The 23,807-nt window shown below is 43.0% G+C and overlaps 1 protein-coding gene across 4 annotated transcripts in view; it reads right to left on the bottom strand.

Annotated features, from left to right (window-relative positions):
* Positions 1–808: 808 nt before the first annotated feature.
* Positions 809–23,807, bottom strand: part of LOC311583788 (uncharacterized protein) — a 38,969-nt gene continuing 15,970 nt past the window's right edge. The window contains exons 2-4 of one of the 4 annotated variants that reach the window (XM_084757679.1): positions 19,718–19,900; positions 6,984–7,104; positions 810–1,117 (exon numbers count right to left, since the gene is read on the bottom strand). In XM_084757679.1, the coding sequence (XP_084613805.1) occupies positions 1,060–1,117; positions 6,984–7,104; positions 19,718–19,900 (362 nt within the window). In that variant the 3' untranslated portion in view covers positions 810–1,059. The other 3 variants (XM_084757680.1, XR_014774675.1, XR_014774676.1) reach the window with 3 other exon arrangements.

The raw sequence follows: 23,807 nt of genomic DNA, 5'->3' as shown, positions 1-23,807 counted from the left end.
CAACATTCATAAATATCTTAAGTCCAGGACATCACAGGTATCACATACAATCCCAGCACTCATCAGAGGTCTAGTGCTCAGGAAGATGACATTCACAGAAGGATGTCACAGTGTTCATATTATATAGAGTCCAGGATGTAGAGTGTCCCCTGCAGCTGGAAAACATGTGGAGTTTCCAGATCACAATTAAATGAAATCTACACGCATTCAATAGTGTGTGAACTGTTTGGTGAAGACTTCTCTGGTTTTAATGGTGTGCCTGATGGAGCCGGGTCCTTCAGGGCAGAGTACACAAGTAAAACCCAGGAAGGGCCTAAAGCACAGCACAAACCCCAAGGTCCTAATGGTTGCTAGTTATGAGCCTAAACGCTGCTCTCTGGTTAACTTGTATTTTGTGCAGATTGTGGCAGTAAGCCTCTCACTCCTCGCCCACGCCTCCAACACTAAGTGCCTATACCTGTTTCAAGTTTCTTTCTTTTTTTTTGTCCAGCACTGGGCCACCTTGAATTTTTACCCTGTCCTCTGATGATCAATCACCACTGCCTGGTAAGAAGATATGGTCACCCCAGGCCAACATTAAGGTCATGTTTTTCAATACAAAGGACTCATCTCACCGTTTCTAGATGCTGCCTCCTTTCTCTGAACTGCCCTGAGCACTAAATACCCTCTTGATTCTTAATGATCCAGAACTCGTCAGTCCTCAAGATGCATTACTAAGTTCATACAAACTAAGGTGGATGCCCTCATCCACCAGACCCCACAAGTCCAGAGCTGGTTGGAGTAAAAAAAATAAAATACCAATCCCACACCCTTACAAACATTCAGAGTCTCATATTTTCTTTCACAGTCTCGTCTTATTGCCGTCAGCCTCCATAATTTATTGACCATGTAAAAATATTTTAGCATGGAAAGCAGGGAAAATGAGTGCGGCTAAATTGCACGGGAGGCTCCTGCACAGGCCGCGGTGCCGCTCCGAGGCCTCGTTCCTAATCTTGTATCCAAGTACCAGTGGAGATGAATTGGTCAGCACTCCATCCTGGGAGCAGCTCCAGGGCTCATTCACGTACCCCACGGACGTTCCACCGTTGCCAGAGGCAGCCAACACATACTCGGTGACCTCGGGGGAAACACAATACTTTACAAAGGCTTCCGACCCTAAAATTCATCATCCAATTTCCTCCATCTTCTTTCCTCGGGGTGGAACATCTGTCAACACATGTGCCTTTGGGCTATTATTCTTCCTAATGTGGTTGTTGAGGTCGGACTCTCTCTACCCTGAAAGAGGAAAGTTATCCAGAAACATATGCAGGCCCCGTGGGGTAGCGCAAACTATGCAAGGGTTAACGTCATCACTTGTCCCCAACCCGACCCCCATGAATCTACCTAGAGGGAAAAGCCGTGGATTGTTTTAAGCAACATGACTTCCCCCCCATAATCCTATACATTAGGAATTAACATTGTAAAAGTTCTCTTTATTTATTTATTTCTCCCGCAGAACAACGTATGTTACGCTTCCATTTGAAAACAATCTAGAAAGGCCTGCATTTGAGTACAATCGGCTGGGAGCTCACATTTCCCCCAGACAAAATTGTGAGCAAAACACATGTTTTTCCATCGAAGCTAGAAGATGAAAAATCATGCATTATTTTTGAGGCTTTTAGTGGCATGCCATTTAAAACCAATGCATAGCTCTTCATGCGCATTTTCACAAATGTCAGTGCTGATACACCCAGTGGGTCTGATGGGCTGGGCCCCTCAGCACCTGGAGTGGGTCTAACTCAGGAAAATATTTTCCCCATGACTTTTCAATTTGCTCCCAATAATTCTAATTCTTTTTGACTAGTGATAAGTGAGAAACAGAACTTTCTATCTTTGTTTCCTGTTGTCGGGGTGATGTTTTGCTTTAAAGATTTTGTTTCTAGTTCCTTATCTCTTTGAGGGTTCGTTTGTGTGAGGGCACGAGTGACACACAAGGAACTGACGGGGCACCAGATGCCTGGGCGCTGCCTTAGGGGCAGTTGTAAGTCCTGTGACTGGGGTGCTGGGAACTGAACTCAGATCCTTCGTTAGAGCAGCAAGGGCAGTCGACTTTTTTTTTTTTTTTAATAATTACTCTTGATCTTGGTAGACCAAACAGTAGTTTCTTCATTCACTGTGATGTTATAGTAGTAACATCTCTCTTATCGAAACTCCAGAAGGAAAAAGGAACAAATCAGCCACTCATGTTTACAGGGGACAGAGGTTAACCTGCCACTGCCATGAGTTAATAATGTTGGATGCAGGTACTACTTTGCCACAAATAAATCATGAGAGACCTTTCTTTTTTCCTTGTCTTTAGGAGGGGAAAATACAACTTTTCTAAAAATTCTGTTTCAAGAAAAGGTGGGTGGAGGAATTGCAGCTGAATTGTACACATTGGAGGATCAGGTTACCAGGAAGCCAATCAGACCCTGAGAGAGAAAGGACATGCCCTGTGAGGAGTCTGTTGAGCCTGAGCAGTGGCAGGGTGCCAGCCATGGCTCTGTGCATTGGCATTCCTCAGAACATGGAGGAGGGTCCGTGTGAGCTGGCTGCAGCCATCCGAAGGCAGACACGGAGCTCTGCCGCTGTCCTTCACATCCATGGCTGCCCTATGAAGCGCTGCGCAGGAGAGCAGCAGTCCACTCCACTAAGAGAGTATGTACTTGCCACAGGATGCCACAGGCAACACACAGTAAGCAAAACGTGCTCTCCAATGTGCCGCCGGAACCGATGTGCTCTTAATCAGCTCTTTTTAATTATCATGCCATGTGCTAATAACAGGTGTAATCCTTCGAAATGACACAACTCACACACACACACACACACACACACACACACACACACACACACACACACACGGAGACAGTGAGGCAGGGTAAGTAGTATCGCTGAGCTACAGTCTCCTGAGTGAAGCTTCTCTACATAAAGCTTATGTGTCTTCTATCCATTCACTTCCGGCTGGAGGGCCACGGTGAGCGTGGTTTCACTTGCAAATGATTAACACATAAAACGTTCCTGTCAGCTCTGTTACACTGAAAGGGGGCACTAAAAGAACAAGCTTCACTAGTGGAGAGAGTGCTAAAGCTGATCCGGAGAAGCTCAGCCATATCGTTCCTTCTAGAGTTTCCGAGCACAGAGTCAATAACCCTGTAGAGGCCCCTGAGTGGGCATCAAGTGTGCTTAGCGTTTGTTACTAAGTGCTGTCTCTAGCCACTACGCATGAACAGCCCACGATGTAAGAATTGTTTGTGCAGCGACACCCCGAGTCTATGACTTGAGGTGCGTCCTTCTCTCTGAAGACTCTGTCATCCCCTCCTCTGTCCAGCATGCCCAGTGTCACCTGACCTGAATCACGAGTAGCTATATAGGTAAAAAATTACCACTGAACTCCAGGCTTAGTGGACAAATATTCCCTACTGCTGAAAGGTCACCGGAAGATGAAATCTTACTGTTGGCTTCTCCATCCCCTGGGTACATTCAGAGATGGAATCAGTGCCTGACGAGGTGCTAGGATGACGCTGTGGCAGAATGGAGCTGACGCAGAGATGTCAGTGCTGGACCCTGACTGGCGTGGTGTCCCTGGGTTCATGGAGTTCTCCTAGGTGGTATTTCTCCTATAATTATCAAAGAGGCCCAAAAGCTTGTGTTCCAAGGGCAGTGGAAGAAGGGCACGCATGTCCTGACCGGATCCGCAGCAGGCAGTGCGAATCGGCGAATTGGCGAATCGGCGAATCGGCGATGACAAGAGCTGCCTGAGATGCCAACAGACACTGCACCTGGGGCTTCAACACGCGGCAGAAAGTGAAGCCACAAAACACAGTAGCCAGCAGCGGGGAGGGCAGAGAAGACTTGAGTACACTGAGCAGAAATCACCAGCTTTTACCAGTGGAGGAAGATGACGGGGATGATGCTTGAGGAGAGCAGAGTTGGGAATAAACAGCGCTATATAAGGCTTCTATCCGTGTTGCCACTAGAGTTGGCGTGAGTTGTGGAAATAAGAATATCTGGACAACGACCCATGAGCTGCCTGTTTCGCTTGCAGCCCTCAGGTAGACAGACACAAGCTTCATGGCAAGGAAGCCATGTTCAGAGTGCCTTGAGAATATTCTGTTTCTGACCTGGTGCTTGAGCAACAGTTGGGAGAGAAAGAGCAACCCTGCATGTTTTTCCACAGTTAGCGAGTTGATTCCTCATAATCGGTGTGGAACCAGTGGACTTTATGAAACCCATTTTCTAAAGGGCAGAAACAGAGTTTTGGAATAATTTAAGATATTTGCCTAAAGGCACACACAAATGACACAGCCGGGATGTGAACACAGATTTAACCCTAGTCCGTTGCTCTTTCCATAACACACAGTGGCCCTTGGGAGCCCAAGACAAACAGGACTAGAGCCCAACTCCCCCCTCAGGCCCGGTCCCAGATTTGAGCAAAATCTCCATCATTAGCGCTCGGAAGCCATCCCTTCCTCGAACCCAAAACTGAACATCTGAGAAGCTGTTGCCACCCCACGTTGATATCCACCAAGTTGCTGAACTGAGGGAGGCGCTGGGTAGGAAGCGGGCACATGATCACTAAATGAAAGGGGAGGAAGGCTGGGCCCAGGAAGTGAGCGGGCTGTGTGAGTGACTGACAGGAGCACCATGGCTGTGGCACCAGGAGGTTCATGCTCTTTACGTTGACAATAAAAGTAAACAGATTGCCTGGAGCTCTTCCAGCGCCAGCTCCCTGGCCCCACTAGCCTCCCAGGGCTCACAACCCAATGCTCTCCCTGTCCCAAATGTGATTCCATGTTAAATACTTGCAGAAACCAGGTGAGGTATGTGCTGCTGGGGCCTGTGGTGATTGTGTCTCCAGAGCACCAGGAGTGACGCGATGATGATAGTGGTTACTGCCGCTCCATGGGGAAATCAGGCTCTTTCTGAGAACGCGCCAGCCATTTCCAAAGGAGAACCAGTCTCCCAAAGAAAGCTAGCTATGCACAAGAAGAGAAAGTCATGAGGGCCCCCCTGGTGCCCCCTCCCAGATGTCAAGAATGAGGGCCATTTGAAAAAGTCCTAAGAATAGGGTGGAGCATGAAGTTCACTGCTTATTTCATAAATGATCTTTTTTTTTTTTTTGCTATTTTGTTTTATTTTAAGTGGTATTAATTATAGTATTTGAATGAGGAATTTAATTCCACACAAAACAGGGAAGTTTATAATATGTCAATAATACTGCTAAAAATAAACAGTGGTGAAGATATAACAGAAGTTAGTTTCTATTCCAAGTATTACCATGGTGTGACCATCATCACCAGCCCAGCTCAGGGCTGGAAATCCCAGAAGCTATTTCATACTCTGGTACAATGGCAGGAAAGGAATAGGAAGGAAGGAAGGAAGGAAGGAAGGAAGGCGCCCAGGGTGTTGCCCGAGTGGCACGTCTCTGTAGACATCACCACACCATACATGTCCATCTGTTCTTTGTCTCCAGGCTACAGTGCACCTCCCCTTACCCCTTACCCCACCCCTACCCCTCACCCTTCACCCCTACCCCCACCCTTCACCTCTCACCTCTCATCCCCACCCCACCCCCACCCCTCACCTGTCATCCCTCACCTCTCAACCCCGACTCCTCACCGCTACCCCTCACCCCTTCCATGGGATTCAGCTTCTCATCAACAGCTCCTCTCATGGGCTGCTGGATGTTTAATGCGTCTTTCACTCCAACACAGTGAGAACATGCTACACAGTTGAGGTGATAGGCACAGAGAGTCAACTGATTGGGTTTTAACCTCAGTTGATGATGTGATCTGAGCCTCAGCACTGTCTACCAGTCCTGCAGAACAATAGTCCCTGTCTGCTAGACTTGGCCCACATGTGGAAAGTGCTTAGAACCATGCTCACCCCAGCGGATTTGCAATAACATGACAACTTTTAAATCAATCGCCACTTTATCACTTCAACTGATGCGGTAAGATAGGAAAACACGGCTGTAAGCTTTGTGAAGGCTTACGTTACATGACAAACTGTTCATATCAACTATTGCTTCCACAATAGTTGGCAAGCAGTTTGTAAGCAACTGTGATACCATTGAAAGTGCAGCGCAGAGAGCAGAGTGGAGACTATGTTCAAAAAATGGTCTGTCAGACATGGCCAAGTCCAAGAACCACTTAAATGAGACTTGTAAAACAATACAGTTCACACACTGCATCCCACTGGCATCTTTTGTTCCTGGCTCTGTGTTCTATAATTTTCTTCATTATTTACATCTCCTGAAACACTGATGGGCTTGGGGGATGGAGAGATGGCTCAGTGGTTAATAGTACCTGTTATTCTTTCAGAGGACCCAGGGTCAGTGCCCAGAACCCGCCTGGTGCCTCATAACATCTATAACTTTAGTTCCAAATGACCTAACACTCTCTTTTGGGCACAGGCACACACATGCATACAAGCAAAATATTCATATGCATGAAATAAATAAGTCTGAAAATAAAATAAATAAAAATAAAACTCTACAGAGTTTGCTATGGGCGAGGATCTAGTTTTGTTCTTCCACATGCTCTAACATGAGTGTCCCAGAACCTTCAGTTGTTGTCTTTTCTGTGTGTTGTCTTTGGTGTCTTGGTCAGCTGGACAATGCTGCGAAATCTGTGCCTGGGCATGTGTGTGTATGCCTGTGCATGTGTATGTGTGTATATGTGTGTGCAGGCATGCATGCCTGCGTGTGCATGTGTGCCTGTGTGCCTCTGCATGCAAATGCATGTGCTCGTGTATGCATGTATGTGTATGCATGTGTGTGTGTGTGTGTGTGTGTGTGTGTGTGTGCATAAGAGAGAGAGAGAGAGAGAGAGAGAGAGAGAGAGAGAGAGAGAGAGAGAGTTTGTGGAGGAAAGAATCTTCAGGAAAACTTCTCCTTTGCTACAATGGGATTACAGTCTCACAAACTCATTTAACTTAATAAAAAAAGCAATTAAAGTTCTTACTTAATCTGCCAAGTACCCTGTCTCAGCGATGGCGGCTGGTCACGTGGTTGGATGAGCTGGGTCTGTACCTCGCTGCTGCTGCCCAGTGTCCTGAGAGAAAACTGAATCACGCATCGCAAACCTAGAACAAAACCAAACATCGAACCTTGAACAGCAGCTTCAATAGGACATGTATCACTTAAAGGAGAACATCATGTAGACCATCACAGTCAGAACCATGTGCACCTGAAAGGGCCCAGTGTTCTTCCTAATGATCCATGTATAGCCAATTTCCTATGCATTTATGGGCAGCCCCTTCTGCAGGGTTATCTAGAGCAAACATGATATTTGAATCACATGTGGGACTAACACAGCTGCATTACATTGCACTTACGAGTATATATATTTGTATTATTCTCTGACTTAGGAGTTCCTAAGAGTAGAGATCAATGTCTCAAGTGGCTTACCCTGCATGGCCTGTGGGCTTTGTACACAGTAGATTTTGAAATATGTATTAAATGACTGAAAGAAATTTGCTGCTGGAAAATGAACATGGCTGGGGGAAACCCCAAAACAATGTGTTTGTATGAGATAGGTGTGTCTGTTTCTCTTGTGTCAAAAATATTACATGGGGTTGTTATTCTGCATTGAGGCATGGTGGCTCACACCTGTGACCTCTGTTCTCAGGGCCCGAGACAGGGTCTGTTTCGTGACTGAGGAAGAATTGTGTCTGCTACAGGGGTGGGGGTGGGGGATTTTTAGTATCAAAGCATTTGTGCACTGTGTACAATTTCTGTTCTGCTTGAGTATGCGTGTGGTTTGTAGTAGATGTTTGCACGTGTGTGGTTTGTAGTAGATGCTTGTATGTGTGTGGTTTGTAGTAGATGCTTGTATGTGTGTGGTTTGTAGTAGATGCTTGTATGTGTGTGGTTTGTCGTAGATGTTTGCACGTGTGTGGGTGGATGCAGAGGCCTGTGGCTGATGGCCAGGGTCTTCTTCAGTCATTCTCCAACTAAGTTATTTGAGGCAGGGTCTCTCAATTGAACTTAAAACACACCTATAGAAGTAGTCTAGCTAGCTAGTTTTTTCCAGGGACACTCTACTTCATCTCCTCCTCCTAAGCATAGGCCTGGACAGATGTCATGCAAACAATAAAAGACCACAGATGCCTAAAACAGACTACTATACCGAGCAAAACTTTCAGTCACCATAGATAGAGAAAACAAGACATTCCATGACAAAACCAAGTGTAAACAGTATCTAGCCACAAATCCAGCCCTATAAAAGCTACTAGAAGGAAAATTTCAACTCAAGGAGGCTAACTACACACAAGAAAAATACAGGAAATAAATATTCTCACATCCAAAAACCCAAAAGAAAGGAATCACACACATACACATTATGCTACCGCGAACATCAAAATAACAGGAATTAACAACCACTGGTCATTAATATCTCCCAACATCAATGGCCTCAACTCCCCAAGAATAAGACATAGATTACTACAAAAAATGCAAAAACAGGACCCATTATTCTCCTGCACACATGAAACACACCTCAGCAACAAAGATAGACATTACCTCAAAGAAAAGGGCTGGAAAAGAGTGTTCTAGGCAAAGGAGTACAAGAAGCAAGCTGGAGTGGCCATTCTAGTACCTAATAAAATAGACTTGTTTGTTTGTTTGTTTTCAGATATATATGTCAGCTTTTAATAAACACTTCCATACTTAACAAGTGATTTCATTATTTAACATAAATATAGATAACACAATACTTCTTTGTCTTTTGACATGTCTTTCAAGGTTAAACCATCATTTCTGACTGTTAAACATTGATTATTTTATGTATGCCTAGGAAAATAGCAATATCATACTTAATAATCTCCACTGTTTTTCATTAATTTTATACTTTTTATATATTCATTTATATTATTGCACATATTTACAAGAAACTACCTACAGCAAGAAGAAACATAGAACAATCAGGAATTATATAAATGTTACATTCTTAGTGTTTTGGCCATTTGTATTTGGTAGCCTTGAAGAAAACATCTTTCCTATCTTGGTGCATCTAAAATTCTGACTAAAAAAGGGGCAATCTTGGAAGCAGGCAGAATTGATGACTAAACTCTACCAAGGCAGGGTAAGCAAGTCCTCAATAGTTTTTGCCTCACAACTATGTCTGTCAGATATATTGGGCCAGAAGGCTGAAGATGATGCTCCAACATCATAGAGTTTTGGGTGACTGTTCAGGCAGCAAACTCTGTCTGCTTTTCATTTTGGAAGCTGTTAACTTGCACTTCCAGTTCATTCAGGTAATTAAGTTTTATTCCTTCTCAAGTCTCTGATGGGGTTGAAGACCAGATAGTTTAATCTTACAATTAAGCTTCGTTGTTTAGGGGTTAAGATGTGTTTAGATATAGATAGATGTTTTAAGTTGATAATGATGAAATATGATGGATATTGATTTAAAATAGACTTTCAACCAAAACTCACCAAAAAAGATAGGGAAGGACACTTCATACTCATCAAAAGAAAATACACCAAGATGATGTCTCAATTCTGAATATCTATGCCCCAAATGCAAGGGTACCCACATTCATAAAAGAAACACTACTAAAACTTAAATCATACATTAAACCCCACACATTAATAGTGTGAGATTTCAACACCTCACTCTCACCAATAGACAGATCATCAAGACAGAAACTAAATGGAGAAGTAATGAAATTAATAGATGTCATGAATCAAACGAACCGAACAGATATCTACAGAACATTTCACCCAAAGGCAAAAGAATACACCTTCTTCTCAGCATCTCATAGAACCTTCTTCAAAATTGACCATATACTCAATCACAAAGCAAGCCTCAACAGATACAAGAAGATTGAAATAACCCCTTGCATCTTATCAGACCACTGTGCTTTAAAGCTAGAACTCAACAACAACAGAAACAACAGAAAGCCTACAAACTGATGGAAAATGAACAACTCCCTACTCAATGACCACTGGGCCAGGGACAAAATGAAGAAATTAAAGACTTTCTAGAATTCAATGAAAATGAAGACACAACATACCCACACTTATGGGACACAAAGAAAGCAGTGCTAAGAGGAAAGTTCATATCACTAAGAGCTTTCATAAAGAAATTAGAGAGCTATGCATACTAGAAATGTAATAGCCCACCTGAAACTTCTAGAACAAAAAGAAAGAAACATACCAAAGAGGAACAGACAGCTGTAAATAATCAAACTCAGGTCTGAAATTAATAAATTAGAAACAAAGAGAGCAATACAAAGAATCAACAAAATCAGGAGCTGGCTCTTTGAGAAAATCAACAAGATAGACAAACCCTTAGCCAAACTAACTAAATAGCAAAGGGACAGTATCCAAATTAACAAAATCAGAAATGAAAAGAGAGCCATAACAACAGACACTGAGGAAACCCAAAACCTCATTAGGTCTTACTAAGGAAATAGAAGCAGTCATCAAAACTCTCCCAATCAAAAAAATCCCAGGGCCAGATGGTTTTAGTGCAGAACCGTAGCAGACATTCAAAGAAGAGCTAATATCAAAACTCCTCAAACTATTCCACAATATACAAACAGAAAGAACATTACCAAACTTATTCTATGAAGCCACAGTCACCCTAATACCAAAACCACACAAAGACTCAACAAAGAAAGAGAATTTCAGAACAGTTTCACTCATGAACACTGATGCAAAAATACTCAATAAAATACTCACAAGTCAAATTCAAGAACATGCCAAATATATCATCCACCATGATCAAGTAGGCTTTATCCCATGGTTGCAGGTATGGTTCAACATAGGAAAACCCATCAATGTAATCTGACATACAAGCTTAAAGAAAAAAATATCACATGATCATCTCATAAGATGGAGGAAAAGACTTTGACAAAATAAAACACTGCTTCATAATAAAAGTATTAGAGAGATCAGGGACGCAAGGACCATACCTAAACATAATAAAGGCTATACACAGCAATCAATAACCAACATCAAATTAAATGGAGAGAAACTCAAAGAAATTTTACTAAAATTAGGAACTAGACAAGGCTGCCCACTCTACCCATATCTCTTCAATATCATACTTGAAATTCTAGCTACAGCAATAAGAACTAAAGAGGATCCATATCAGAAAGGAAGAAGCCAAAGTATTGCTATTCACAGATGAAATGATTATATATATATTGACCCCCAAATCCCACCAGAGAACTCCTACAGCTGATAAACAACTTCAGAAAAAGCGGCTGGATACACGATTAATTTTAAAAAATCAGTAGTCCTCCTGCATACAAATGACAAACTGGCTGAGAAAGAACTACACCCTTCAAAATAGCCACAAGCAATACAAAGTATCTTGTTGTAACTATAAACAAGCAAGTCAAAGATCTGTATGACAAGAACTTCAAGTCTCTATTAAAAGAAATTAAAGAAGATATCCTCACATCTATCCCAATCTCCTGGTAAGTGAAGATTCTGGTGTCCAATATTTGACCACCTCCCCTTGGTAAGGAGGCCTGGTGGCACTCAGAGAAAGAATAGGTATGCTACCAGGATGAGACTTGATAGCCTGTAACCATATAGTGGGGGAGGAAGGTCTTAGACCTAGGGGAGAGAAATAGGGTGAAAGCAGGAGGGAGGGAGGCAGGAATGGGAGGATACAAGTGATGGGACAACAATTTAGTTGTAATCTGAATAAATTAATTAAACAAAAACAAAACAAAACCCAAATTACCAGCACAATTCTTTACGTACCTTGAAAGAACAAATCTAAATTTCATATGGAAAAGTAAAAAACAAGACTAGCTAAAAATATCCTATACAATAAAAGAACTTCTGGAGGTATCTCCATCCCTGACGTCAAGCTGTATTACAGAGCAATAATAGTAAAAGCTGCATGCAACTGGCATAGAAATAGACTGGTTGATCAATGGAATCAAATCAATGACACAGAAATAAATCCACATACCTATGGACACTTGATTTTTGAAAAAGGAACTAAAACCATACAATGGGAAAAGGGCAGCATCTTTAATAAATGGAGCTAGTCTAACTGGATGTCTACATGTAGAGAACTGCAAATAGATTCATATTTATCACCCTGCAAAAAACTCAAGTCCAAATGGATCAAAGACCTCAACATAACACCAGATACATTAAATCTGCTAGAAGAGAAAGTGGGGAAGACCCTTGAACTCATTGGCACAGGAGACAACTTCCTGTACAGAACACCAATAGGTTCTAAGATCAACAATTAATAAATAGGAGTTCTTGAGGCTGAAAAGTTTCTATAAGGCCAAGGGCATTATCAGTAGAATGAAATGACATTCTATAGATTGGAAAAAGATCTTCACCAGTACCACATCCAAAAAAGAACTATTATTCAAAATATATAAGGAACTCAAAACTTTAAACACCAACAAACAAAATAGCTCAATTGAAAAATGGGTCACAGAGCTAAAAAAAAAAAAAAAAAAAAAAAGATTCTCAACAGAGGAATATGAAATGGCTGGGATGTACTGAAAGAAATGCTCAATGTCCTTAGTCATCAGGGAAATGCAAATAAAAATGAAACTGAAATTCCTCATTACACATGTCAGAATGGCTAAGATAGAAAACTCAAGTGACAGCACATGTTGGCGAGGATATGGAGAAGGAAGAACACTCCTCCACTGCTGGTGGGAGTGCAAACTTGTACAACCACTTTGGAAGGCTGTCTGGCACTTTCTCAGAAAACTGGGAATAGCTCTTCCTCAAGACCCAACTATACCATTCCTGCATATATACCTGAAAGATGCTCCACCATACAACAAGGACACTTCTCAGTTATGCTCATAGCAGCTTTATTCATAATAGCCAGGAAGTGGAAACAACCCAGATGTCCCTCTGCCGAAGAATAGGTAAAGAAATTGTGGTACGTTTACACAACTACGACTACTCAGGAATTAAAAACAAAGAAATCATGAAGTTCGCAGGCAAATGGATGGAACTAGAAAAGATCATCCTGAGTGAGGCTGCCTTGCCACAGGGGAAGAGAGCATGCTCAGTCCTGATAGGACTTGAGCTGGGGCTGATGGGAAGGGGGGCTCCCCTTTACTGAGAAATATGGGAAGGAGATGGGAGAAGGAGGGACTAGGAAGTGAGGAGGGATGGGGCTAGGGATAGGATATAAAATACATACATACATACATACATACATACATACATACACACACACACATACATACATACACACACATACATACATACATACATACATACATACACACACACATACATACATACACACACACATACATACATACACACACATACATACATACATACACACACACATACATACATACATACACACACACATACATACATACATACATACATACATACATACTAAAAAAGAAAACTAATTAAACAAGAATGAGATGAAAGGTACATTTAGGGTCCTGTCTGTTGTAGGAAACAGTATTCTGCTGGCCTTTAACTTACACGACTGAAGATTTAATAAAATGGAGAGATAACATGTGTCTCACAGCCCAAAATGAAAAGATTAACTGAGACACAGGGACGGATTTCTGAAGTCTGCAAGAAGCTAGGAGATAGTATACATTAAAACTGTAATCTCGTAAGCATAAAAGCAAGTCAGTACTGTAAACAATGCAGAAACAATGCAGAAATGTTTTGAAGCAGGGAGACAGAGTTGGGGACTGTCCCCAGATGGCCAGGAAAAGGACAGGCTGGCAAGAAGAAGTATGTAACTATGCCCCTGCTTAATTAAAGAGCTATGACCTGGTAAAACGGCATTCCCAAGGACACTCCCCAGATGATGTGTCTGAGTTGGTCCCCAAGGTCAAGGAAGGGTCTCCCTGTGAGAAAGGGTTCTAAAATAAGCGAACTCCCCACCAGTAAAATTATTTTTGTTACTACTTCATAACTGTAGTTTTGCTACCATTATGAATTGCAGTGTAAATATATGCATTTCCTGATGGTCTTGGGCGACCCCTGTGAAAAGGCTTTATAACCCTCCGAAAGGGGCCGGGACCCACAGGTTGAGAACCACACAACAAGAAAAGCCAGCTTTTTATCTTCTTTCACAGCTTGCATCCATAACCTTCACTGAGTCCTTCTTCATCCCTAATATTGTGCCTGTCTTGTTTTCTCCCTGCTATACTGTATCCACAGGTATATTCATTTATATATTTGCTTATGTTATCGGCTAGATTCTGCCCATGAGACAGACCAAGCAGTGTTTTTCCTTTCTGAGGGAATTATGACCTCAGTAGGATACACTCTAAGTCTAACATGAGGGACTGTATTCAAGGGCCACAGAGTTAGGGCGGTTGAGAACCAGTGCTCTCCTTCTAATTCTGTCATAAATGTTTGGATTTTGGCAGTGAATAAGTACATAAGTGTATTCTGTACAGGAAGTGTAAAGTGCAATGTGAAGCTCCACAACTTTGGTTCTGAACGATGACTGCAACAGCAAAGCAGCCCAACAGGTTGGCCAGGTTAATTTGGATATGTGATGTTTTTATTCATTTGTAAGATTCTTAGGTAATCAAATTTATTCTTAGAAAAATAAATGAATTGACTATTATTAATAAAATTGTATACATTTAGATACACATATGAATATGAAAAACTCAATAAATTATATAATGTATTATAAAAAATAAAATAAAATAAGCGAAGTCATCCATTGTTGGTAGTATCTCTTGTTCCTTAGCCCTACATAGTAACAATGGTGAAATGAATGAACAGACCTGTGAAAAGAACCCCGCTCAGCCCAGCAGGTCACCCGGAAGCACGTGAGGGGCAGCTATCCCATGCACCAGTCTGAGAGCCCTGACATAAACATGTAGACCTCATGGGCTTCACGGATGCCCCAGCTGCAGACTGCAGACACGATGGAGGCTGGCGTCAGACATGCTTGCTCTTGTAGATGGGGCCCTCGGAAAGAGAGTAGGGCTCACACTGCTGACTGTGTCGCTGTAACTTCTTCTGTGGTAAGAGGTACTGGTTTCCCTTCTGGTGGGCTTCTGAGAGGGCCCTTCCCTGTGATCACTTTCACATACGGCTTGGGTCTGGACACTTGAGCTGAGTGCTGGATGGTCAGCAATCCTGACTTAGTCTCAGTTCCCTCTAAGTGTATGTTGCGAAACTGTCACTCCTTTCTGTCCTGCTTCCACGCCTGAGAACTGTGGCTAACCCTGAAAGATAGCTGTAAGATTAAGTAAATTGTAAGTATGCAAACTGTTCAAGAGACACCCTCACACGCACTGAAACACTTGCATGTGAGCTGCTGCTTGCTCCCGCTCATCTGAACCACACGTGTGCGTGTGCACACTTTGTTCCGGAAGAATGTGGTTAGGTATGGATGCAATTGTGCTTTTTTTTTTTCAAAAAGGTGCAGGATTCTCTCTCCTCCTGCCCAGGTGGTTGATGGTCCGTGTCTCCATACGGAGTCAGCACTTGCTTTGGTCGCTGTGCCCGCTAGTGTTGATGGTAGCTACACCTGCAGAAAGAACAGCTGTATGAGCCCCTCCTGGGGAATAGTTTCAATGACTTTGAATTTTGAGGGAGAAACCAGAAAGTTTTACAGGGTTAGGACCTCCGGCTTGCCCTCTGCTGCACTTCGTACCACTGACCTCAGGACAAAGAAGCTGAGTGGGGCGAGAGATGGCTGTTTAATGGTGTGGAGCGGCAAATACAAACTGTAGAGACCCTGTGCCACAACACCATGAGCATACTACCAACACCACATGCTTAAAAGTGGTTACAACTGTGAGAGCTACGCTATCCATGTGTTTACCACAATGAAGTAAAGGAAAATATGCAAAATTATAGCTTTTAAAAGAAATGCTTACGTGTTTACTTCATACTCTGTCCTGTGTAGGCTCAATGTTTTGGCAGCAAGAACTTAGGAAACTGTCAGGATAAAATTCAGAAAATCTGCATATAACTGGGTTAAATTTAGCAGCATGAAGCTGGGCTTGCATGTCAAAGCTATGAACTTACAATTGCCCGGGCATGCCTGTCAGACTTCTTTCATTGTTCTTTCATGCACACCTTACTTGAGATTTATTTCTTGATTCTCCAAGTCCAGAGTAGAAAAAGCATCTGCTACAGCAACACGTAGGCATAGTGGCCTGGGCAGGTCACAGAGGCAAAGGCAAGGGTTGTGTTTGACTTTGTAGGTGAGCAGGCTGTGCCTGGTGCTGCACTCAGAGACACAAAGGCACTAACGCTTGGAAAGAAACACAGAGGCTCATCAAACCTCCAAACTGTGTGGGTTTAATTTTCTTTCAAACCCTTCTTTCCTTTTTCCTTCCTTTATGTTTTCCTTCCTTCCCCAGGTCTCTCCTTCTCTCTCTACCTCAGTAGAGCAAGTATGCCTTTTCTTGGGCTTTTTAAAATGCCACTTTGGTTTCTGAATACAGAATTATAGGAAAATCTCATGCTGTAGCCCAGGCAAGACACACATGTGGTTGCCTGCACCGAAGGACAGAAGTGGTGGGGTGCGTGAGCTCACAGCAGCCAGAGGAGAAACTGTGGAGCCAGAAGCAAATGTGTGGTGTTTGAAGATCCGGAACTGGATGAGACGTAGGAAGATATAAGCAAGATAGATGTGTCAAGAGAGCAGCCAGGACCGACTGCTGGCCAGGGCCACACCTACATGTAAGGCAGGAATGAAAACCCCTTGGCCTTGGAGGCGAGGGCAGGAGGCAGAGGCACAACTGCTCATGTCGTGAAGAAGGGAAGCAGAGAGCATGGGACATATATGCCAGGAAGGGGCAAACTTGGTGGTAGGAAAAAAAAAGATGTTCTTGGCAGTGTGTGTGTGTGTGTGTGTGTGTGTGTGTGTGTAAAATCTCAAATGTTGTTCAAAAAAACCTTCCACTATTTGTTTGATCTTATTGTTTTTTCTGGTTGGCCTTAAACATCACCAAATAGGTCACAAGTGCTGGTCAGTGAGCTCCAAGATTCCTCCTGGCTCCCCGTCCCATCTTATCATCGCTATGACTACAAAGGTGTGCCTCTTTGACTATTTATGTAGGATTGGGGCCTTGAACTCTGCTCTTCACACTTGCAAGGCAAACACTTCACAAACTAAGCCACCTTCCCAGGTTCTTAGTGGCATCAGAGATCAGGATGAAGGCTTAAAGACAAACATAGATTGCAAGGTAGAAAAACGTTGTGCTGGAATGTGGGAGGGCCTTCACCTGCACTACATGGACTCTCCTGACATGGTGCATGAACTCTTCGGATCACCCAGTCACCCCATCACCACAGAAGATCCAGAAAGTCAGCCAGCAGCACAAGTTTTAACTGAGTCTGAGAAATAGCAATGGAAGCAATGCAATGGGCTCTGCATTCTGTGTTTACCTTTCTAGAAGCCTTCCAGAAATAACATGTAACACGGAATGGTTATGGGGTGGGGTTATGAGAGTAATGTCCTTAAAATAGTTGGTACAAACACCGACTAACAGGTGCTATTTAGATCAACAAATCTTACTGTAAGCACGTGTGTGCGGAGATATGTGAGCAAGTGTCTAAGTAAACGTGTAAGCATGTGTTCTCAGGCTTCTCCTCCCAGAGTGACCACAAGTGTGCTCTCATATAACAGACAACAGACTGTCAGGCAACAACACTAGGGCTCCTGTGGTGCCACAGGGAGATCCATGATATTTGCTCCCAAACCCTGGTATAAACCTTCCAAAAACAACAGAGCATACTAGGAGTTTTCTTTCTACTATAGGTGTGCACGGACCTAGTCCATTTAAATTTGCAAATATTTTTTTTACAGTGTAGAACACAGTTTTGAGTACAGGCATCTTCCCATGTTGTAGGTATCTCATAATTTGTTGGCAAAGAAATGTTGATATTATTCTTTAGAACTTATTCTAAAAATTCAGTCTCGCTGCGCATTCCACATGTCAATAATTCACCCATATCTTTTTCTTGCCAGTCTCACTAAGATTTATAGCTTTGTTCATCAGAAAGGAGGATTATTTTTCTGTTGGTTTCGTGTGCTCTATTCTACCTTTTGTTTTACCACTGGGACACTTGGATCGCCCTCATCATATCTAACGGTCTCCTTGTTGCCCAGTGTCTTAGGGTGGACTGAGGCTGTTGATGGAGCCCGTGCTCTTCAGCATGTGACTTTATGGTTGCTAATTCTCCTGTAAGCCAGTTTTCGCCATGTCCCCTGACTTTGCGTGTAGTAAGTATATCATCATTTTCATGCACCTATAAATAATTTCCATTCCCTACGATTTCTCATTCCGAGTTGTTGTTTACTAGAATGACTTAATTTCTACAGTCCTAGGTTAACCGTTCCTTTTGTTCTTGATTCTACTTCTATTATTTCCTATTCAGCTACAGCTTCTCCTGAATTCTACCCTTTTGTGCTTAGCAAAGCTCACGTTAAGCTCTAATTTGGTTTCACTCCTAGAGAGAGACTCGCACATCCCTGAGCAAACACTATATTCTGCTGCTGTGACTGTGTGTTTGATACAGGATTCCTGGTCTGTTTTGCTCAAGTCTTCTGTCTCCTGCTTAGATGTTTTATCATCTTTTGGAAGTAAGTTGTGAGGTCCAGATGTTATTGATTGTTTATATTTTCTTCTAATTCCATCAGTATCTGTTTCATGTATTGATGATGGGAAGAAGTAAGCAGTCCTAGCCTACCTTCCTCTCTTAGGAAGTCACTGGATTTTGCTTGGGAGCCTTGTGGCATGGAAGTTCTGTCAAATTGGCAGGCTCATCTACTCATGCCTGAGATATTGAGGTCTATTGCTTGATATTCACTAAAAGTAAAACCACTGTTTCATGCATTTTATCAAATATTCTATCATTATTTGAGTTAGAAGGGCAAATCTGGTCTCTGACTTGTGCATAAAAATAAAAGTTGATTGAACTGAACATCAAGTAGTTGCAATATAATATCTAGACTTGTTAATAAACTTGTTCCTTCAAGGCTATACATGCTGTTAGTATTGTTACTATTGTATTGCTGAGCCAGGGCAAGCCCTCTGCCTCTGTCACCCTACTCTGTCACCATAGCACAGAAGCAGCCATGATAATCCTGAGTGAGTATGTGGGGACTCTCCATAGAACCTGACTTGCCAAAAAAGAGTGACCAATGGGCAGTGGCCTAACAACTTTAATGTAAGATATTAATCTGTATACTTTTTCTGTCCAAATTTCTGACAATTAACTTTCACATGGGCTCTTGAGAATGAAAACAGAAGTTTGAAAACGTGAGAAGAAAAGACTTTGTAGCTTGATCACAGAATAGACCAAAGAGCCCAGTGACCACACACATGATCCTCAGCTCCTCCACCCTCATCCTGATCTACCAGTGCCCCCCTCTCTCCTTCCCCCCTCTCTCTTTCTCTCTCTCTCTCTCTCTCTCTCTCTCTCTCTCTCTCTCTCTCTCTCTCTCTCAAGTCTACAAGATTGTTTTTAGTACATTCTTGGCTGTCCTGGGGTCCATGAGCCCACTGGACACAGGCCGAGCACAACTGTGAAACTTTTGGGAGAATAAATAATCATCGAAGCAAGTAGGTTAAGGGAAGGAAGATGTAGAATAATTGGCCAGTCAGAAAGGATGAACCATGACGAAAGTAGAGCTCACGGAGAGTCCATAAGTGAACACTAGGAGGCTGGGGTTGTAGCTAAGGCCAGAGTCAAAACAAAACCATAAAATCTGAGCCAGTGTCTACTGACCTGGAATCACTGGTGTGTGTGCAGAATTAACAATCTCTCCACCCATGGGTTTGCTGGCACACACACCTTCCATGTCATCACTCAACAGGGCCTGCATTCCTTCCAGCTGAGCCTCATCCAGTTGGATATCTCTGTGGGCACTTCTCAACCCTGATAGCCACGCCTTCTTAAACTGCCATAATCCTAGAAATCAAAGAACAACCAAGCCGATAAACAAAAGGAAAAACAGGTAGGGGATGTTCCTCATTTGAAAAGGGGTGTGGGTATGAAAAGAAGGGTGTACTGTGGGAAAACTAAGACTAGGGATACCAATTTTCATAACATTAAACTCTTTCTCACTCTGTCTGTCTCTATCTCATTCTCTGTCTCTGTCTCTGTCACTGTCTCTGTCTCCCTCCCTCCCTCTCCCTCCCTCCCTCTCTCTCCCTCTCCCTCCCTCTCTCTCTCTCTCTCTCTCTCTCTCTCTCTCTCTCTCTCTCTCCTTCCTCCCTCTCTCTCATGTATCCTCAAACTAAATGAAAGATGAAAGGTTAACAGTTAACTGCATTTAGATGAATCTCAAATTGGATCTCTAGTTCCTGATCTTACAATGAATTCTTGTTTATTTCAGTTCTTCACTGTTTGCTCATCTCCAATTTTGCCTTATATCTTTTACAGCCACAAAATCAATTAGTCATTTCTACATCCTATAATCATTTCAAGTTTTCGGTTAACTCCCTGTGATGGGACCTGCAATGGTCATGAGAAAATAGTGGATGACTATGGGTGGTGAGGAATGTTCTCTCTTCTATATGACATAGACAAGGGCACAGAAGGCCAGAGAGCTGAAAGCAGAACTCTGACATCACACAGGTGGAAGTAACACCACGACAAAATCTCTTCTCTGACGCAAGTCCTTCTCCTTCTCAGGACTCCATGACACTAGGGATGTCATTCCTTCAAAAAAAAAAATTCAGATGTGTTAATCAATTATTTGAGGTTTCCTAAGTGGAGGATCTCCTTCCAGCACAAAGTAATTTTATACAAAAAAAAAATAGCCAGTAAGAATGGAAAAAGCTGACTATCTGTGACACTGTCAGCAAACTCAGAGGTCTCCAAAGAAAATATAAGTGTTGAGAATACGTAGGGGTCATGTGATCCACTCCAGAGCAGCCAGCTGGCTCCTGGATCTGCTTTAGGCAGTGTCCTCTCTTTCCAGCACATTCTCTCCACAGCTTCCTTGAGGTTTCTCCCATGTTTACCCCGGCCTTTGTGAGAGGATGTTTCCCCAGGGCCCCAAAGCAAGACACCCAGCTCATTCTCTGTGGAGAACTCCCCACAGCTTCATGGACTCTCATGTCTTGTGTTTCACGTTTCTTTAAATCTGTGGAATCTGCCATAACTGACTCAACAGGCCACGGAAGAACCAAACTTACTGTAAGGAATACCAACTGAAGTCCCTGGGACCACATCAACCTACAGAAAAGCATCTGCTGTAAAAGGATTTGTGGGACCGTGAGAATGTTACTGAGGCGTCCAACACAACTGAATGTTTAAATTCTGTTTGTGTAAAATGCTAAGTGCTGTTGTGAGTAATAGAGCTGTGGTATTTTACTAATAATGGCTGGCAAGTTCGCTCAGTAAGTACAGGGGCCTCGTTCAGCAGCTAAGCTTGATCCTGGGATCTACAGGGTAGGGGAGAAGTGACTTCCAAAAAGTGACCCCCTAACTTCCACCCATGAACTGTGGCAGGTAAACCTTCCCCTGCCTCCCACATAAACATATGTAATATTTTCCTCATTGCTTCTGCCTTCTCTCAGTCCTGCCTCTCTCCAATCACACAGATCACCAGTGTTCGTTGGTCCCATTTTATATCTGGAAAAACAACCTTTGGGACTTTGAAAGATTTATCAGCACAGCTGAGTCAGGTCGTAAACCCAGGGCTCCCCAATTTAGGACATTAGGAAGCCATGTCTGTGGTCACTAACTGCTACAAGGAAGGATTAGCAGCAATGTGAAGATGAAGATGGGGGCCAAAGAGTGGCTGAGCTGAGCCTGGGACCCCACGTCAGGGCTCTGGCATCTAAGAGTAGATTTATTATTTATTGTTCTTGGAATCTACTCATATCATTTTTCCTTGTTCACTGCTCTGCCTTGTTGGAAAAAATTATTTTCATCTGTGTTTTGCAAATTTTACATAACTTTCGATGCCTTCTAGACTGATTCCTCTTCTGATTGTGAACCAGATATGCCTGAAAACCAGGCAGAAAGCAATACAGGCAGTGATGGTATTGACAGTAACACCCAGGGCTAGCCTTCCCTAGGATTAGCGTCTCTTACGAAACTGAGGAACAAACTAAAAATATCAGAGGACAAATGTTAAATATCCACCATAAGATGAAAGAATTCCTTATTCTGTGATTGATAGGAGCCTGAGGAATGGTTGCCATGTGTTGAGATGGGCCAGAAAACCTGAGTACAAAGGTATCATGCAAACAAAGAGTACCATTTCCACATGCGGTGGGTGGGGGGCCGAGCACACGGGGTCCAGGACGTGAGCTGCAGAGCACCCTTTCCTGCACAGACACCTGAGTCTGAGATTTGTATCTGATTTGTTCTCCCCGGTTAGGTCATTGTTTACATAGCTGTGAAGTGCAGTTTCATCTGGATATCTGGAGTGAGAACTTGCAAGTGAAGAAAACAAGGGCACAAAACATCCAGTGTTTCCACGACACAGCTAAATTATCACGACGAGTGACGGCGACAAGGACGCAGCACCCGCCAGGTCGCACTGAGGGAAGCGGGTGTGGATGTGAGAGTTTTGGTCAGCCTAGAAATTTACCATCACTTGGAAAGAGGAAACTGACCAGGATGCCTGGGAAAACTGAGCCCAAACCTAGAGGAAAGAGATGTAAGTTTTAAATGGCAAACAGGAAAGTGTATCCACGTGTGCCCCATAGGCCACCCTAAAAGAAAACCCGGGGCAGCCAGCGTTTCAGTGCGAGTGGAGGAGAGGCTGCAGCACTCACCAAGATGCTCATTGCATGCCTGTGGCTGATCGGCACGAGAGATGCGTGGTGTTTAGAAAATGACCGGCATTGTTAATAATGTCATAAGTACACTAACTGTTATGGAGAAAGCCATCGCAAAGTGACATCCCCTCCAATCTGGTTCATTCCTCCTACATTTGAAGTTCTCTCTCAGAACGAACTAGATGAATGACCAGGCTTCTCAACTCCCAAATGCGATTAAATCACATCATCCCATTGCAACCTAATTCCTTTATGTGCAAAAGGGAATAATTAACCCCATCTAATTTAGAGGAATATTAAAGAAACCGAAATGAAATTATTTCATAACTTACTTTTATTTCATATTTATTTTACTGTACAATTACTGTGCCCTAGACTTCCGTTTCACTTTTCCATTTCTTTCTAACTTCTCACTGACCCTCCCCTCTCCCTCTGTCTTTAGTCTGCATTTAGCTTTTGTAGGTAACAGGACTGTTGTTGCATCTCACAGATAGTTGACAATCTGTTTGGCTCTGAAAGGGACTGTGGCTCAGAGCTGAGTTCTGTAGCCCGCCCAGTGTCAGTCCTGTGTACAAGGGACCCTAGCTTGTTCCCTCTGTGTGGCCAGTTAACAGTATGTAATGTCTTAAAGTCCCTCTCTTTGGGGTTTGTCACTACTGGATTCCAACCAAAAATCACCTATTGCTACCTAACACATGATTAAACCTAGAAAGAGTGGGAGTAATCATGGTTCATGGGGTCACTTTAGAAGGCCGACATCTCTCCTGCTGTATCCCTCTTTCTTCAAATGTTCCCAGGAGTAGTAAGAGTTTCCAGGGATCAGCTCAAGCGTCTGAACTAATCTACCTCCGCATCTCGGCGATATCTGTTAGAAGATGTAGCTGCCCCAGGTGGAACTGTTCACCGGTGTTTTTTTTTCCTCCTTTATTAATTTATTCTTGTTACATCTCAATGGTTATCCCATCCCTTGTATCCTCCCATTCTTCCCTCCCTCCCAATTTCCCCTTATTCCCCTCCCCTATGACTGTTCCTGAGGGGGATTACCTCCCCCTCTATATGATCATAGGGTATCAAGTCTC

The sequence above is a fragment of the Acomys minous genome (assembly GCF_964271855.1).
Source record: "Acomys minous genome assembly, chromosome: 14".
Classification (NCBI taxonomy): Eukaryota; Metazoa; Chordata; class Mammalia; order Rodentia; family Muridae; genus Acomys; species Acomys minous.
Note: the sequence above shows the minus strand (reverse complement) of the source record. Positions and strands in the feature narration are given on the sequence as shown.